The 18,328-nt window shown below is 50.3% G+C and overlaps 1 protein-coding gene across 3 annotated transcripts in view; it reads right to left on the bottom strand.

The window, feature by feature from the left end:
• cfap92 (cilia and flagella associated protein 92 (putative)) overlaps positions 1-18,328 on the bottom strand; it is a 161,903-nt gene that overhangs the window by 28,326 nt on the left and 115,249 nt on the right. For all 3 annotated transcript variants that reach the window (XM_038812705.1, XM_038812706.1, XM_038812707.1), the window contains 2 exons: positions 12,673-13,577; positions 9,096-9,290 (listed from right to left, as the gene is read on the bottom strand). In XM_038812705.1, coding sequence (XP_038668633.1) covers positions 9,096-9,290; positions 12,673-13,577 — 1,100 coding nt within the window. The remainder of the gene's footprint in view (positions 1-9,095; positions 9,291-12,672; positions 13,578-18,328) is intronic.

Below are 18,328 nucleotides of genomic sequence, written 5' to 3'. Positions count from 1 at the left end.
CCCCAGACGCAGGGCTTTTAAGGGAACGGTGGAGGCTACAGGCGGAGTTTGGCTTGTTAACCACGGAGAGGGCGGTGGAGCAGCTGAGAAAGGCGAGGGGGGTGATTTATGAGCTTGGAGAGAAGGCCAGCAGAATGCTTGCACAGCAGCTTAGAAAGAGGGAGGTAGCCAGGGAGATAGGGAAAGTAAAGGATGGAGATGGGAACCTGGTTGGAGACTCAGCAGGGGTGAATAAGCGTTTAACGAGTTTTATAATAGGCTGTATGCGTCGGAACCCCCAACTGGGCCTGAGGGGATGAGGTGGACGGGGAGCTGGTAGAAGGGCTGGGGGCCTCAATCGGGATGGAAGAGATAGCAGAGGGTCTGAAGGCCATGCAGTCGGGTAAAGCTCCAGGGCTGGACGGGTAACCAGTGGAGTTCTATAAAAAGTTCTCTGGGATATTGGGGCCGTTGTTGATGAGGACATTCAATGAGGCAAGGGAAAGAGGGGTGCTTCCCCCAACGATGTCACAGGCCATGATTTCACTGATCCTGAAGCAGGACAAGGACCCGGAGCTGTGTGGGTCCTGCAGAAAGAAATCCCTATTGAATGTGAACGCCAAACTGCTGGCCAAAATTTTGTCCTCTAGGATTGAGGATTGTGTTCTGGTGGGGGGTGGGTGGGGGGGGGGGGTGGGGGGTGGTTGGGTGGGTGGAACACAGAGTCTCGCTTTACGCAGACGACCTGCTCCTGTATGTATCAGACCCAGCAGGCGGGATGGAGGAAATCATGAGGATTCTGGGGGAATTTGGCCGATTTTTGGGTTTTAAACTGAATATGGGGAAAAGTGAGATGTTTGCGGTCCAGGCGAGGGTACAGGAGAGGCGACTGGGAGACCTGCCGTTTAGAGTGGTAGGATAAAGCTTTCGGTATCTCGGCATCCAAGTGGCGCTGGAATGGGAACGGCTGCTCAAACTAAATCTGGCCCGACTAGTTGACTAAATGAAGGACGATTTTCTGAGGTGGGACGCGCGCCCGTTGTCACTAGCTGGGAGCGTGCAGACGGTGAAGATGACAGTCCTCCCGACATTCCTGTTTGTGTTTCAGTGTCTCCCCATCTTTATTCCGCGGTCCTTTTATAAACAGGTCAACAAAGTGATCGCTCACTTTGTATGGGCGGGCAAGACCCCACGATTAAGGAAGGGGATGCTTGAGTGGGGGGGGGGGGGGGGGGGGGGGGGGGGGGCGGGCTGGTGCTGCCAAACTTCAGTAACTACTATTCGGCGATGAATATAGCCATGATCAAGAAGTGGGTGGTGGGGGGAGGGTCGGCATGGGAGCGGCTTCATGTAAGGGCACCAGTTTAGGGGCATTGATAACAGTGCCTCTGCTGTTCCCGCTGGCATGGTACTCCACCAGCCTCATGGTGGTGGTGGCCCTGAGAGTCTGGGGGCAATGGAGGAGACATGTGGGAGCAGAAGGAGCATCGGTTTGGTCTCCAATTTGTAATAATCACCGCTTTGCCCCGGGAAGGATGGACGGGGCGTTTCGGAGATGGCGGGGAGCAGGGATTGAGAGGATGGGGGAATATGTTTATAGAGGGGAGCTTTCCAAGCTTGAGGGAGCTGGAGGAGAAATGTGGATTGGCGAGGGGAAACAAATTCAGGTACCTGCAGGTGCGGAACTTCATACTTAGGCAGGTCTCAACCTTACCGCTCCTACCACCAAGGGGGTACAGGACAGGGTAGTTTCCAGAGGGTGGGTGGGAGAAGGGAGCATCTCTGACATTTACAAGGAACTTATGGGGTCAGAGGAGACGCAGACCGAGGAGCTGAAGCACAAGTGGGAAGAGGAGTTGGGAGGAGAGATAGAGGATGGTCTATGGGCGGACGCGTTGAGTCGAGTCAACGCGTCCACAACATTTGCCAGGCTCAGCCTGATACAATTCAAGGTCGTTCACCGGGCTCACATGACAGTGGCCCGGATGAGCAGATTCTTTGGGATAGAAGACAGGTGTGCAAAATGTCCAGGAGGACCAGCCAACCATGTCCACATGTTCTGGGCATGTCCGAAGCTTAGGGGATTTTGGCAGGGGTTCGCAGATGCCATGTCCATGGTGTTAAAAACAAGGGTGGCACCGAGTCCAGAGGTGGCGATTTTCAGGGTGTTGGAAGATCCGGGAATCCAGGAGGACAAAGAGGCAGACCTTCTGGCCTTTGCTTCCCTGGTAGCCCGAAGACGGATACTGTTAGCTTGGAGGGACTCAAAGCCCCCAAAGTCGGAGACCTGGCTATCGGACATAGCTAGCTTTCTCTGTTGGGAGAAAATCAAGGACGCCTTGAGAGGGTCGATGTTAGGGTTCGCCCGGAGGTGGCAACTCCTTTCCTGCCCCTTGGCAGTGGCTTGGGAGTGGTGATCTTTGGAGTGCCAGAAGACCCGGGAGCCCAAGGGGCGAGAGAACAAAGAACAAAGAAATTACAGCACAGGAACAGGCCCTTCGGCCCTCCCAGCCTGCGCCGATCCAGATCCTTTATCTAAACATGTCGCCTATTTTCCAAGGATCTACTTCCCTCTGTTCCCCGCCCGTTCATATATCTGTCTAGATGCATCTTAAATGATGCTATTGTGCCAGCCTCTGCCACCTCAGCTGGCAAAGCGTTCCAGGCACCCACCACCCTCTGCGTAATGTCTTGCCTAATATCTTGGCCTTTGCCTCCCTGATAGCCCGGAGGGCCGCCAAAACCAGGGGTGTGGGTGAGTGACCTGGGGAAGATAAAGTTCGCCATGAGAGAATTTGTGGAGGGGTTTGCCCGGAGGTGACAGCCATTCATTGACTTCTTTGGGAACAGTTAAGATGTCAGCGGGGGTGGGGGGGGAACAAAAGGAGATTGGGGAGTTGGAGAGCGGGAAGCGCGATGGTGGGGTGTTAGATATTTAGTTGGTTTGATTATTTGCAGCCCTGTTGGTTTTTTTTGTTTTATGATTGTGTTTGATGTGTAAATATATATAAATGCTTCAATAAAATATTTTTCAAAACAAAAACTGGATGGTGTGGAACTAAAAAGTTTGAGGCAAGAGAATGAAAAAACTTGCATTTAAATGGCGCCTTTCAGGCTGTTTCAAACTGCTTTACAGCCAATGAAGAATTTTTGAAGTGTGCTCACTGGAGGAAATACAACGTCAGGTTTGAACTCGGCAATATCCCACAAACAGCAATGAAACAAATGGCCAGATAATTTACTTAGTCATTTTGGTTAGGGAGTATGTTTCGAATAGGATACTGGAGAGTTTCCCTGCTCATCTTCAAATAGTGAGATTTTCTTTATCCACTAAATAATACCAGATGGTATCTGCCTAACAACTCCTCCAAAAGATGGACCTCTCCTCGTGCAGAACTCTCTTAGAATTGTATTAAATTCAGTGTCAGGCTGGTTATATACTCCAGCCTCTGGAGTGTGATGTGAACCCACATCCTTCTAATTCAAGGCTTCCTGAACCAAATCTAACATTCAACGTACCTTTACTCTCTATCACACACGTTACATTCCGATTTGGCAGCTGAGGTAATGTGAAGAGTTGCCCATTGTGTACAGGCTGTGAATCAGTAGATTGACTTTTCAAACTAACTTTATTGTCAGCAGTTTTGATCTTTGACATTATTTCCTACTCTATATTTGGAGTAGCAGTTAGACTCTAACTGTTTTCTCAGAAAAGCAGTAATAGCACCTTTACTGGATATGAGATCAGAATGTTTTCCTTGGAGCTGTTTATTAAGTAAATTGATTTTTTCAAATATATCAGATAAGTAAAATACATCACATTTAGCTGCAAGCAGTTGTTCTCCAAGCTGGGTGTTAGCCAGAAATAAGACAATAGAGTCCCAAAGTTCAGTAAAACGATGAAGACAATTCCCCTTTGATAACCACCTCAGTATGCATTACAAGGCGTTCAAGGTAAATTAGATAGATTATAATCTCTCTTTGACCTTTGTCAGTGCGAGAAAGAGAGAAAGGTGAATATTCATCATGAAAACAAACATCTAAGGTCGCTGCCTGCTACCTGAGAAAAGATGGGTGATTTTCACCTCCGTTTGTTCTAGGTAACTTTAAATTTACGACACTGTCAAATGTAAAGTTTTTTTCTTCTACTTGATTGCCATAAAAAATTCATAGTTACATGAATTTTTCTACTTTTAGTATTTTAATATGGCGTAGATTACTGTAAAAATTTAATTCTCAGTAATAACAATTGTTCTGAAGTAGAATTGCTCTATGGACCACTAAAATATCACCGTGGACCCCCAATTCGGTATTTTTTTTGTGTGGACCCCCAGTAATGTTACATGGACCCCCAGGGTCCATGTGGACCCCGGTTGAGAACCACTGAGTTAGAGCGAACATGTAGTTGTTTAGATGGGGCTAAATTCTCGTCTTCTCGCCACCAGCAGCAAGAATTGCAATTGGGCAGAGAATAGCATGCAATTGAAAAATCCTGATTAAGCCGGGCGCCAATTTCAACGCCATTCTCCGTGCCCCCTCTGGCGGGGATGGTGAAATTCACGCCCTGCGCAGGCGGGCCCAAGCAGAACAGCATTTGCATGGATTTAAATCTCATTAGCAGGTTGGATACTTCAAGTTCCGCCCCTCCGCAATGCTCCACCCCTCTTCCGCGGAGGTCACGCGGTCACAAATTGGTGCAAGCATTTATAGCAGGAACTCAATTTGCATGCCTTTCAGTTCTTGCGGGAACACTATGCAGGATTCTCCATTTGAGAGAGTAAGTGCTGATGCGGGCAATGAATGGGGGTGTTCCATGGTTCCGCTGGAGTGCCAGTCCCAGAACCATTCAGGACTTGCTCAGGGGCCAGCGCTCACGGCATGTGGAACGCGTGCAATTCCAACTCACGCCGGATTCGCTGAGGTCAGGATTGGCAGTGGAGAGCCTGACAAGCTGGAGCTGCATATAAACACTCCCAACACAGCCAAGAAGATGGCACCACAAAGAGCGGCCCCGAAGTTCAATGAGGCAGAGCTGGAGATCTTGCTGGATGCCACGGAGAGAAGAGGCTGGGCGTCCCATTCCCCAGGGTGGGAAGGAGGCTGCCAACCGCCGACAACTGGCCCGGGCACAGGTGGCAGAGGCTTTGGGCCCCGCCACGAGGACCAGCCAACAGTGCCGAAAGAAGCCACAAAATCCCCTCAGGACGGCCTGCGTGAGTCACCACCCCGTCCTACAACTCCCCAGCCCACACCCCTCTTCTCACTCCCCCTGCCCCTCCCCATGTGGCCCCACCAGGTGGACCAGACTGGATGAGGATGGGCAACCCCCCAGTGCAGGCAGGGTGAGTCACCACCACCACGTCCACCCCCGTCCCACACTACCATAACATATTTCCCCCTCCCATAAAGGACTACCAAACCCTAGCCGCCAGCAGTCCCCTGCACCCATACCCCTTCCATGGCCAGGTGCCCCGCACACACAGACCCTCTGCCCTTCCCACGTCAGTGTGTCTCACGCTGTCCATTATCTATCCCCCAGGAGAAGACGACCCATAACCGCTGGGAGTGGGAGAAGAATGGAGGTAGCTCGCCAGATCTGTGGGTCCTCACCATTGCGGAACAGAGGGCGCTGAACCTGGTTGGTGAGGTGGCAGAGCGGGCAGTCACAGAGGCGGAGGCCGACATGGGACAAACAAGAGAGCGCCCAATACGCTGCGATGTCCCGATGACACTCGCGTCAGCCCCCCTTCCACACCACACCTACCCGCAATATCACCATGTGTCTTGTATTGTGTCTAGCAGGGTCACTACCCAAAGATGCGGGACCGGCTGGGATCCCTTGCTTCCTGCCACAAACCCACAACACACCGGAACACAAGTCTGGGGACAACACCATCTTCTCGTCACTGTATCACCGGCACGTCACAATCACAAAGACACTCAGCTAAGCTGGAGCACGATCTGGTGCGCACCACACACATGCAGCTGTACATCAGGTGAAGGTAGGAACACCCGAGAGGGCAGACGGTCAGAGGATGGCCAACCCAGGGAATATCTGCCGTCCAGGCTGGCCTAGCACTTCTGGAAAGGGTGGTCCCATCGATGTTGGAGATGCAGGTGCAGAGCATGAGGGGGATGTCAGCAACTATTCAGCACCTGCAGGTGCACTTGGAGGTTTCCAATCGACTGCAGCAGCAGAAAGCAGTGCCGACAATGTGTGCCACCTCGGTCAACACTGCACAGGTGGCATCTGCGGTGGAAGTCTTGGGGGCAAAGATAACGGTTATGGATCAAGGGTATCCAAGGTCTGGGGCACTATGCAGGCAGTGGATGAGGCACAGGACAGGGCGGCCATGTTACAGGCAGCCATGTACCAGGGCCGAATGGACATTGCTGTGGTCACAACGGGCTACAGATGGGGTGGGTTGAGCGCATTGGCCTGGTGCACGCTGATCTGAGCCCAGCCCCAGAGGGATGTGTCTCAGTCCCAGAGGGACATGGCCCATTCTCTGTGCTCCATGACTGTGAGCATGGAGACCCTGGTCAAGACGATGTGGAAGATCCTCCTAGGGCTGTATTGCAGGGCCCCTCCAGAATGATCCAGGCATCTGAATCGCTCCTTCAGCACGCTGATGCATGCCTCATTGACGCCCCTGGTGCTGCATGGGCATTGCTTTTGGCGTTCTTCGCGCCGGTCTGGAGCCCCGGAATAGGCGTCATCAGCTACGGCTGCAGCGGATAACCCCTGTCACCCAAGAGCCAACTCCTCACCCGGAGGAGTGCCACAAAGGTACCATGAACCGTTGAGTGTGCCTGGACAGTGGCTTCATGCACGCTGCCTGGTTATCGGATGCAGACGTGCACGCTGTGCATCCAGTGGTCACACACCAGCTGCACATTCAGGGAGTGTGCTGGTGCTCATAGGGAGACATCCCATTGATTACTCCCGGATCTGGGGCATGCCAGCGATTGCAGCAAATTCCACTACCCGGGCAACCTGGTGGGCTCAGTCTATGTTGGAGGTGATACACTGTCGCCCTGGGATGTAGGGCATGCGTAACAATGTGGTTGTACCTGTGCATGGAGGTCTGGGAGATCACAGGCAGGTTCCCGCTAAGTGCCTGGATGCACCCCCTGGTGTAAACATCCAGGGTGACTGTTATGTTATCATCTAAGTCTGAATAAAGATTGTAGACTTCCAGTTATCACAAATACTTTATTCAATAGGTTTGTTCTGTTTCCAGAGCTTAACTAGATATAATACAGTCAAGAGGTATGACCAGTGAAGCTAAGGTAAACTGCCTGTGCTGAGCTGTCTCTGTCTGCTGCTGCTCACTAGCCTTGTGCTTCTGAAAGAGGCGGATCCTCCCTTGTGCTGGACCCGTCTCTGATGCTGCCCCCTAGTGATGCTGTGGCTGTTACATCTTTCTGTAGCCCCGGGTGTATGGGCAGATGTATGTATAGGTCACTACAACTGTCACCTTGATGACCACTGGGAGCAGGTGGCCTCTCCCCATACCCTCGCAGTTCCAGGCGCTCCAACATCCAACAGAGGTGTCGCACGGTCTCCCTGCTTAGCCGTAGTCATTGGCGACACGCTCGGTCTGGCAGGTCCTTGAAGGACTGGCGCTGCCGGTATACACAGGTCTTGATCGAGCTCCTCTTTTCCACCTCTTCCTTCCCACCTCCTCATTCCCACCTCCTCAGCCTGTTAGGCAGCCGCTTTTCCATTGTCACCACTGGCTTCAGCTCCTCTGGAGCAGGCTCAAGTTCTGCAGGGTCTTCCCCAAGCATCTCCTGTTCGTGCATGGACACCCCAAATCCACGGTCCATCTCCTGGTCGACCCCCACTCCTGCCCCGGCCCTGGCAGATGCCCCCCCAGCCAGCAGAACAACTGTCATCCCACTGTTTCACCTTTGGGATGTTTTCTTACCTCCTCTCTTTCCCTCAGAAGCCATGATGCCCAGTTCCCGTTTTCAAAGACAGAAAGTGAACCACACCAGTGTCAATCTGCCTGGTGGAGGGGGTTCCTTCGCAAGAGGCCGGAGACCTCCGCAGAGACTACCGGGTCGGGCCCGTTAATGATATGTGAACAAATGTTACTGGGGTGGCACGGTAGCACAGTGGTTAGCACTGTTGTTTCACAGCTTCAGGGTCCCAGGTTCGAATCCCGGCTTGGGCCACTGTCTTTGCAGAGTCTGCACATTCTCCCCGTGTCTGCGTGGGTTTCCTCCGGGTGCTCGGGTTTCCTCCCACAAGTCCTGAAAGGCAGGTTAGGTGGATTGGCCATGCTAAATTTGCCTTAGCGTCCAAAAATGTTAGGTGGGGTTAGTGGGTTACGGGGATGGGGTGGAGGTGTGGACTTAAGTGGGGTGCTCTTTCCAAGAGCCAGTGCAGACTCGATGGGTCAAATGGCCTCCTTCTGCACTGTAAATTCTATGATTCTATGATTCAATTCTATGATTTGCATGCCCACGCCAGTGCAGGACATGGAATGCATCCATGCCGCCATATATATACAGCAAAGGTTGCTTTATGATATTACACAGGGGCTCACGGAGATGGACATGATAAAGAAATCGTCCATGTATACACAACCACAGCCTAGCTCCACCCACAAACTGGCATCACTGAAGCCACATGATAAGACAAAAACCTTTCTTAAAGGGACACTCGCATGACACGGGGTACCCAAGACCTTTCTTGCACTCCTTCCAAGCTGGCTCAATTAACAAAATTCCAAGAACTTATCTCCTTCATGTTCTCGTGACTGAAAACAGCGACATTGCACACGGATATTTTAAGAATGGACAAAATTGAAGGCTTTATGAAAGGGAGAAAATGGTGATGATCTCTGTCAGACTGGCCACTAACTGCAATGTTTTGATTAATTAAAATTAATTAATTAGCACAGGGCTAATTCGCTGGCTTTGAAAGCAGACCAAGGCAGGCCAGCAGCACGGTTCAATTCCCGTAACAGCCTCCCCGAACAGGCGCCGGAATGTGGCGACTAGGGGCTTTTCACAGTAACTTCATTTGAAGCCTACTCGTGACAATAAGCGATTTTCATTTCATTTCATTTCATTTCATTTTCATATGTAAAGGAAGATCTCACCTACACAATGCCTGAAAGCAGTCCTGAGGAGTCATGTCCCTGATATACAGCAACGGTTGCTTTATGATATTACGCAGGGGCTCACGGAGATGGACGTGATACAGATAATCGTCCATGTATCCATACAACCGCTTTTTAAAACTGAAATCGGAATTGTACATAGCCTTAATCCTTTCTTCTTCATGAGCCACAGATCTGAAAAACGTAAATAAAAAGAGAAAGATTTTTTTGTACAAGTGGATTGATATGAAGAGGGGCGATCATAAGCCAATTTTTACTGGTATAACTTCCAGGTTCTGAGAAAAATTTAAATTGCATTTTGAGTGATTTGATTGGTTCCTTACAAAACCATAATGGTGGAAAATTCAATTTGAAATTTAGTCAAACGATAGAAAAAGACTGGCAAAAATGTGCCAACAGTAAATAATATTTTATAGGCAGGGAATGTGCATAAATGTAATATTTTTCAGAATATCTAATGTTACACAAACAAGTAAATCTGGCACTGAATGATCTTAGTTGTGTACAATTCACTACCGAAACATTTGCACTGTCAGAATTTTACTTGATGTTGCCATGGTCTGAAAGTGGGTAGTAGGGCAGCACGGTGGCACAGTGGGTTAACCCTGCAGCTTCATGGTGCTGAGGTCCCATGTTCGATCCTGGCTCTGGGTCACTGTTCATGTGGAGTTTGCACATTCACCCCGTGTTTGCGTGGGTTTCGCCCTCACAACCCAAAGATGTGCAGGGTAGGTGGATTGGCCACGTTAAATTGCTCCTTAATTAGAAAAAATGAAGTGGGTACTCTAAATTTATATTTTAAAAAAAGAAAGTGGATAGTAGGGGAGGGGTTGGTATGGCAGCGGATGGAGGCAGGCCCTTGTAACGACGCAGTTTGGGGGCACTGTCGACGGCGCCTCTTTCGTTCTCGCCGGCCAGGTACTCCACAAGCCCGGTAGTGGTGGCGGCCCTGAGGGTGTGGGACAGTGGCAGCAGCACCTGAGGCTGGAGGGGGCTTCAGTTTGGGCACCGATCTGCGAGAATTATAGGTTCTCTCTGGGGGGATAGCTGGATTGGGGGGGGGGGGGGGGGGGGGGAGATTCGGGGGTGGCAACGGGTGGGGATTGAACGGTTTGGGGACCTAATCGTTCAAGGCAGCTTTTCGAGCTTGGAGGGGTTGGTGGAGGTGTTTGAGCTGCCTGTCAGGAATAGGTTCCGGTATTTGCAGGTGAGGGATTACATTAGGAAGCAGGTTCTGAGCTTTCCCGACCTGCCGCCCCCAGGGCTGCAGGACAAGGTGGTGTCGAAAACAGGGTGGCAAAGGTAGAGTGTTGGAAATCTATAAAGAGCTAATGGATTGGGAGGGAGCCCTGATAGGAGAAGTGGGAGGAAGAGCTGGGAAGGAAGTTGGAGGTTGTGGGCGGAGACTCCGAGGAAGGTGAATGCATCCACTTCATATGCAAAGCGCAAGGTAGTCCACAGGGCACACATGGCTGCGGCCAGGATGAGCAAGTTTTTTGAGGGGGTGGAGGATAGGTGTGGGTGGGCGTGGGTGGGCCCGCGAACCATGTCCACATGTTTCGGGCCTGTCTGAAGCTGGAGGGATTCTGACAGGGGTTTGCTGACGTTATGTCTGAGGTGTTGAGAGTGAAGGTGGTCCCAAGTCCAGAACTGGCAATTATTGGAGTGCCAGAAGACCCGGGAGTGCAGAGGGCGAGAGAGGCCGTGTCTTGGCCTTTGCCTCCCTGGTAGCCCAGAGACGGATATTATTGGAATGAAGGGACTCGGGTCTGTTGAAAGCGGGTGTTTGGGTGAGCGACCTCACAGAATTCCTCAGGTTGGAAAAGACTAAGTTCGCCTTGAGAGGGACTGTGGAGGGGTTTGCCTGGAAATGGCAACCGTTCAGCGACTACTTGCAGGTGGAAGTGGGGGATGTGTTGGGGGTTAAAAAAGGTTGATGGGGAGGTTGCTTGCTTTTTGATATGGCTGTGTTTGATGTAGATATATAAATGCCTCAATAAAAATATTTTTTTTAAATAATTTTATTTGATGTTACCTTTGTATATAAATCTATCATTTATGATCAAAGAACACTTAAACGTTATAAAAGATACAATATTGGTGAAATTGATACTGGTAAAATGTGTTTATAATGGCATCCTGTTTTACACAAGGTCCCATTTCCTTTTCCATTAATCTTTTAAAATATTTTTTCAATTAAGGGGCAATATGCGTGGCCAATCCGCCTACCCTGCACATCTTTGGGTTGTGGGGGTGAAACCAACCAGACACGGGGAGAATGTGCAAACTCCTCACCGACAGTGACCCGGGGCCAGGATCAGACCCGGGTCCTCGACGCCATGAGGCAGCAGTGCTAACCACTGCGCCATCCTGCTGCCCTCCTTTCCCATTAATCATGGTGTCAATCAGGCTGTTCATTCACAAGGAATGTGTCTGGTGCTTCTGGAAAGACAGATTTTAACCCCAATTATCAAACAATTAGCATTCCAAGAGCTTTCTCAAAATGCAGCCTTTTCTTTGAATTCTTTTGCATTCATTCCTATTTGCTCACTTCCATAGTTGAAAATTTGATTAACTGAAGGTCAGTTTCTTGGTACTATTGTTTTTACATGTATCAGATATTTTCCCACTCTGAGAAAACAGCAAATACAATGTATATTATAAATGATAAATTATAGATAACTTAGTTCATGGATGCCTCTGTTTCAGACTAAACCATAGAATTTATAGTGCAGTAGGAGGCCATTTGGCCCATCAAATCTGCACCGGCCCTTGCAAAGAGCACCCTACTGAAAACCCACACCTCCACCCTATCCCCGAAACATAGTAACCCACCTAACCTTTTGGATACTAAGGGGCAATTTAGCATGGCCAATCTACCTAACCTGCACATCTTTGTACTGTGGGACGAAACCGGAGCAGGCAGAGGAAACCCACGCAGACACGGGGAGAAAGTGCAAACTCCACACAGACAGTCACCTGAGGCCGGAATTGAACCCGGGACCCTGGAGCTGTGATGCAGCAGTGCTAACCACTGTGCCACCGTGCCGCATGTATCTATGCAGTTGATCTAGTGCAATATCGTTTTCCTCTTTGCATGAGCAGTCAATCTCCTTAGGCCATAAGCCAAATTCCAAGCAGATTGTTAAACTCTCCTCCCTCCTTTTCTGGGTATGGGTAAAGATGGTGGCTTGACCTTCTACAGAAAAACACAAATTATCCTTTCAGAATGAAATGTCCTACTGGTCATTAGTTATCCGCTGTCAGTGAGCTGAGGAAGATTAAGATAGTTTGTTGGACCAAATCATGTGCCAGCTCCTGCTAGCGTATTTATTGCGACAGTACATCCTGCTGAGTACTTCTAACTCAGGCATTTTACCACTTTTTGTAAAGCTACTTATAAATGCATTGTTTAAACTTGATCCTTTCTGTCTTTCTTGGTTTTATTACTTCTTTGTCCTTTCTGTTACCTGGATATAAAGCTTAAGCAAACATTTTTAGTAGCTTTATCTTTGTCAAATATAATTTAGCAGTATGTTGCACTGGCTCATCCTACCTGATTGGCAGCATTTCCCACAATTTCTTGAGCCCTTTATTTTTCAGTCCCTCCAAAACGAAGAGATGGATTCTTCCATCCATTAAATGAAAGCCTGTCAAAATATCCATATGGTAGCTTTCCTTTGGCTCAATGTCCATCTTAAGTACTGCATCGGCTGCTTCATTTTCATCATTTGACATAGGATCCTGGCAAAGTGCTTCACAATTAATCAAACTAATTATTCCTAGCAAATCGTGAAGAAACTCTTTGTTTTTATAGTCAAAATTGTAAATAACTCGACCAAATTTGCACGCCTCTATTTCCTTTGTTACATTCGTTCTTCTCGATAAAGGATAAGCCAATTCAATTCTCACATTAAGCACAGAGTTTGATTCCAAGTAATGCCCTTCAGTTAATGGGTGGTCATCTGGACCATCAATGGCTCCTGAAACACCTAGAATGCGCCCATCCAATCCATCAGTTTGGTAACCCATTGGATCTGGTGATCTGCTGTTCTGTATGGATACAGCAACATTCAAACACTTTTCACCATATAGAAGGTCAGAAAAGGCCACCTTAGCAATGCCATAAGGATCCCAAGATTTATTTGTTTTTATGAAAGGATCGTGGACAGTTCGTTTACTACCGACAAAGCTAACATTGCTCAGTTTGGTATCTTCAGTCTCAGAACCAAACAACGCTGGTGGCTGGGATTGTGTCTTCAGCCTTCTGTCCCGGTCATGAATCTCTATCTCTAGTGGAGGCCCAAGTAGATACTCTCTGAGTTTATCTGGATTGTAGGTCCCTGTTAGAATCACATTCACATCCTTGAAGGAAATGTCTGTCCCATGCCCTCTGCCTTTAGTCTGATGACATGGCAAGTCATAGAATTTATACTGACAGTACACAGGGCCACATGTTTCCTAGGAAAAGAAACAAAATTAGGACAAAAAGTAGGTCATTTTATTTTGCATAGTATTATTAGATTAACAACTTCAGACTATATATATGCTGATGCTGTACATTGAAGTACCTTGTGCATACATAGGTTTAAAAAAAACCCTGCAATGCTAGAAGAAAGAGTTCCTTAAAATATCGCATGTGCTTAATGTGTAATAAAAATGGTCTTGCTATTTTCTTTCTCTTTGCTAACTTGGGAAAATTTGCTTTGTAAACAATTTTTTAAAACTATAATATACTTTGATGCAATGGATTGCAAGTCCTTAAAAGTTTTAACAAACCAATATTCTTCTATTCACAAAAATAAAAAATCAAATCTTTTCAAATTCTTAGCAACTTTCAATTTTTAAAATGAATTTATTCTCAACCTGTTTTTTGGATTTTTTTCAAATCAACTCTTGATTATTCCATTATCATGAATGGACATGACAAGTAATTGACTTTTCTCACTTTTTTTATTTGAACACCTCTTTGCTTCTTTCATATACAGACTTTATGATCTGATTTCATACTGTCACATTATCCAAAATCACCTTCTGGGGAAGCTTCCATTTTGTCAGTCCACAATTTGAAACCCTTGTCTGTCTGCAAATGTTACTGTTCCTCTTGTCATGATATGCAAACATGCAACCAATGAACACTCAGAATAGGACACAACCAATGGGCAGTCAGGACACTCAGAGGTGGCATCACCACAAGGGGGCATGACATAAACACAATAAAAGAGATGAGGCACTCACACCCTGCCTCTATCCTGATGGAACCATGAATTCACCAGACACGTGTTTCCGATGTGAATCTAGGCTTTAATCGACTTACTTCAGAGCCAGCCTGTTACCTGTCGATGAACTCGTAGTGAACTCAGGCTGACTCTGGACACGGGTATTTATACAGCTGCACTAGGGGGAGGAGTCATGGGCGGAGCCAAGGGTGGAGCCCAGTACAAGTTCCTGAGTGCACCCAGCACTACTCCCCCTAGTGGTAGGATAGTGCTACTGCGCTTACAAAGACAGTGTGAATTAACATATATACATCTATATTACATTCACCACATTCAACACCTGCAAAAAAATCAAGTCCGGCGGGGGTGGTGGTCTAGTCTATAAAGTCAGTCTGTCCGGCGGTCGAATTGTCCGCTGAGATCTGCGGAGCACCGGGGTTGCAGCCTCTTGCGGTGGCTGGATGGGTGTAGTGTGCTGGGGTACGATGGGGGACTCCAGGGAGGGTTGTATCCGAGCTTCATACTCTCCTGGTTCGACCGGGGACTAGGGGCGCTGGGGGCTGGCCGGCGCGGGGGCGCGAAACTGGTGGAGCGAGCCCGTGGGCTCGGGAGCGCCAGGGGGCGGCAGCATGGGGTGTAGGGTGAGAGGTCCTTCTGTGGGGGTAGAGGGGGCGCTGGATCCGGCGGGTGCCAGATCCCGGAGGGATACAGTGTCCTGACGGCCGTCAGGGAACTCGACGAATGCGTACTGGGGGTTGGAGTGGAGCAGGCGCACCTTCTCAACAAGGGGGTCGGTTTTGTGCGCCCTAACGTGTTTCCTCAGGAGTACGGGGCCTGGCGTCCTCAGCCGTGCCGGAAGTGAGACCCCCGTGGTAGTGTCCCTGGAAAAAATGAAGAGCCTCTCATGAGGGGTCTGGTTGGTCGCCTTACACAAAAGGGACCTGATAGCGTGGAGCGCGTCTGGGAGGACTTCCTGCCACTGGGAGACTTGGAGCTTTCTAGACCGGAGGGTCAGTAGGACGGTCTTCCAGACCGTCGCGTTCTCCCTTTCAACCTGCCCGTTCCCCCTGGGGTTGGAGCTGGTAGTCTTGCTCGAGGCAATGCCCTTTTCAAGCAGGTACTGACGCAGCTCGTCGCTCATGAAGGACGAACCCCGGTCGCTGTGTACGTCGCTGGGGAAACCAAACAGGGTGAAGATGCTATGCAGGGCCCTTATGACTGTGTGGGAGGTCATGTCGGGGCACGGGATAGCGAATGGGAAACGGGAGAACTCGTCTACGACGTTTAAGAAGTAAATGTTCTTGTTAGTTGAGGGGAGTGGCCGTTTGAAATCAATTGCGAGGCATTCAAAGGGCCTAGAAGCCTTAACCAGGTGGGCCCTGTCTGGTCTATAGAAGTGCGGTTTGCACTCCGCACAGATCGGGCAGTCCCTGGTGACCGCTTTTACCTCCTCGTTGGAGAAAGGTAGGTTTCGGGCCCTGATGTAGTGGGCGAGCCGGGTGACCCCCGGGTGGCAGCCGTGCCGGAAGTGAGACCCCCGTGGTAGTGCCCCTGGAAAAAATGAAGAGCCTCTCGTGAGAGGTCTGGTTGGTCGCTCAAAAGGGACCTAATAGCGTGGAGCGGGTCTGGGAGGACTTCCTGCCATGTGGGAGACTTGGAGCTTTCTAGACGGGAGGGTCAGTAGGACGGTCTTCCAGACCGTCGCGTTCTCCCTTTCCACCTGCCCGTTCCCCCTGGGGTTGTAGCTGGTAGTCCTGCTCGAGGCAATGCCCTTGTCGAGCAGGTACTGACGCAGTTCGTCGCTCATGAAGGACGAACCCCGGTCGCTGTGTATGTAGCTGGGGAAACCAAACAGGGTGAAGATGCTATGCAGGGCCCTTATGACTGTGTGGGAGGTCATGTCGGGGCACGGGATAGCAAATGGGAAACGGGAGAACTCGTCTACAACGTTTAAGAAGTAAACGTTCTTGTTAGTTGAGGGGAGTGGCCCTTTGAAATCAATCGCGAGGCGTTCAAAGGGCCTAGAAGCCTTAACCAGGTGGGCCCTGTCTGCTCTATAGAAGTGCAGTTTGCACTCCGCACAGATCGGGCAGTCCCTGGTGACCGCTTTTACCTCCTCGTTGGAGAAAGGCAGGTTTCGGGGCCCTGATGTAGTGGGCGAGCCGGGTGACCCCCGGGTGGCAGAAGTCATTGTAGATTACTTTTAATCGGTCGATCTGCGCGCTGGCGCATGTCCTGCGGGATAGGGCATCCGGAGGCTCGTTGAGCTTCCCGGGTCGATATTTGATATCGTAATTGTAGGTGGAGAGTTCGATCCTCCACCTCAGAATTTTATCGTTTTTTATTTTGTCCCTTTGCGAGTTGTCGAACATGAAGGCAACCGATCTTTGGTCGGTGATGAGGGTGAACCTCCTACCCGCGAGGTAGTGCCTCCAGTGACGGATAGCCTCCACAATGGCTTGTGCTTCTTTTTTGACTGAAGAGTGTCGGAGTTCTGAAGCGGAGAGGGTACGGGAGAAAAATGCAACTGGTCTCCCTGCCTGATTTAGTGTGGCTGCAAGAGCTACCTCTGAGGCATTGCTCTCTACCTGGAATGGGGTAGATTCATCCACCGCCCGCATGGCCGTTTTGGCGATGTCCTCCTTGATGATGTCGAAGGCCTGGCGTGCCTTGGCTGACAGGGGAAATCATGTGGTCCTAAAGAGTGGGTGGGCTTTGTCCGCATATTGAGGGACCCACTGGGCATAGTAGGAAAAAAATCCCAAGCACCGTTTGAGGGCCTTGGGACAATGAGGGGGAGGGAGTTCTAAGGGGGGGCGCATACGGTCCGGGTCGGGGCCCAGGACTCCGTTTTCCACAACATAGCCGAGGATGGCTAGTCTGGATGTGCGGAAAACGCATTTCTCCTTGTTGTACGTGAGGTTCGGTTTCTGTGCCGTCTGGAGAAAATGGTGGAGGTTGGCGTCGTGGTCCTGCTGGTCATAGCCGCAGATGGGGACATTGTCCAAGTACGGAAACGTGGCCCGCAGCCCGTACTGGTCCACCATTCGGTCCATTGCTCATTGGAACACCGAGACCCCATTAGTGATGCCGAAAGGGACCCGGAGGAAATGGAAGAGGCGGCCATCGGCCTCGAATGCCGTGTAGTGGCGGTCCTCCAGGCGGATTGAGAGCTGGTGGTCTGCAGACTTCAGATCCACCGTGGAAAAGAGCCGGTACTGGGCGATCTGGTTTACCATGTCTGCAATCCTGGGGAGGGGATACGCGTCGAGGAGCGTAAATCTATTTATAGTCTGACTGTAGTCGACCACCATACAGAGTTCGGGCAAAACGTAGAGTTTGAATTTCGAGTAACTAGCGGCTCAGATTGTGAGTGTCGCGGCGGTGCGCCGCTGGATCTGGACCGAGTGGGAGCCTGAAGCGAGCGCGATAGTTTGCTGCGCGGGGAAAATGGGGAGCGAACAGTGTCTTACCAGGTCTGGATGTATGAAGCTCTCTGTGCTCCCGGAGTCGAAGAGTTATGGCGTTTTGTACCCATTGATATGGACCCCTGCCATCGAGTTTCGTAGCTTCTTTGGTCGTGATTGGTCCAGGGTGACCGCGCTGAGTTGCGGGTAGTCGGCGGCTCGATCAGCTGTGCTGGAGTGGCCCCGTGATGACTGCCCTCTGAGTTCATAGTCTAATTCGAATTCCTCCGCTGAGTTGTCCGAGCGCGGAGATGCCGATCGGGCCCGTGGATCGCACGTGGTGGGCGGCGAGGAAGATGGCGTCCAAGATGGCGGCCCCCATGAGTCGCGCGTGGCGGATGGCGAGGAAGATGGCATCCAAGATGGCGGCCCCCATGAGTCGCACGTGGCCGCCCGCATGGTGGAGGTTTTCCAAGATGGCCGCCCCATGGATCGCACGTGGCTGGAGGGGGCGGAGTCGGGGCATAGGCCGCAGCGTTTCGGGCGATTACTGCGAGTCGCTGGGGAGTTGGAAGCTGGGGCCCTT

This window comes from Scyliorhinus canicula, chromosome 11, assembly GCF_902713615.1.
Source record: "Scyliorhinus canicula chromosome 11, sScyCan1.1, whole genome shotgun sequence".
In the NCBI taxonomy this organism is placed as follows: Eukaryota; Metazoa; Chordata; class Chondrichthyes; order Carcharhiniformes; family Scyliorhinidae; genus Scyliorhinus; species Scyliorhinus canicula.
The sequence above is the reverse complement of the archived record's forward strand: the minus strand, read 5'-3'. Positions and strand labels throughout refer to the sequence as shown.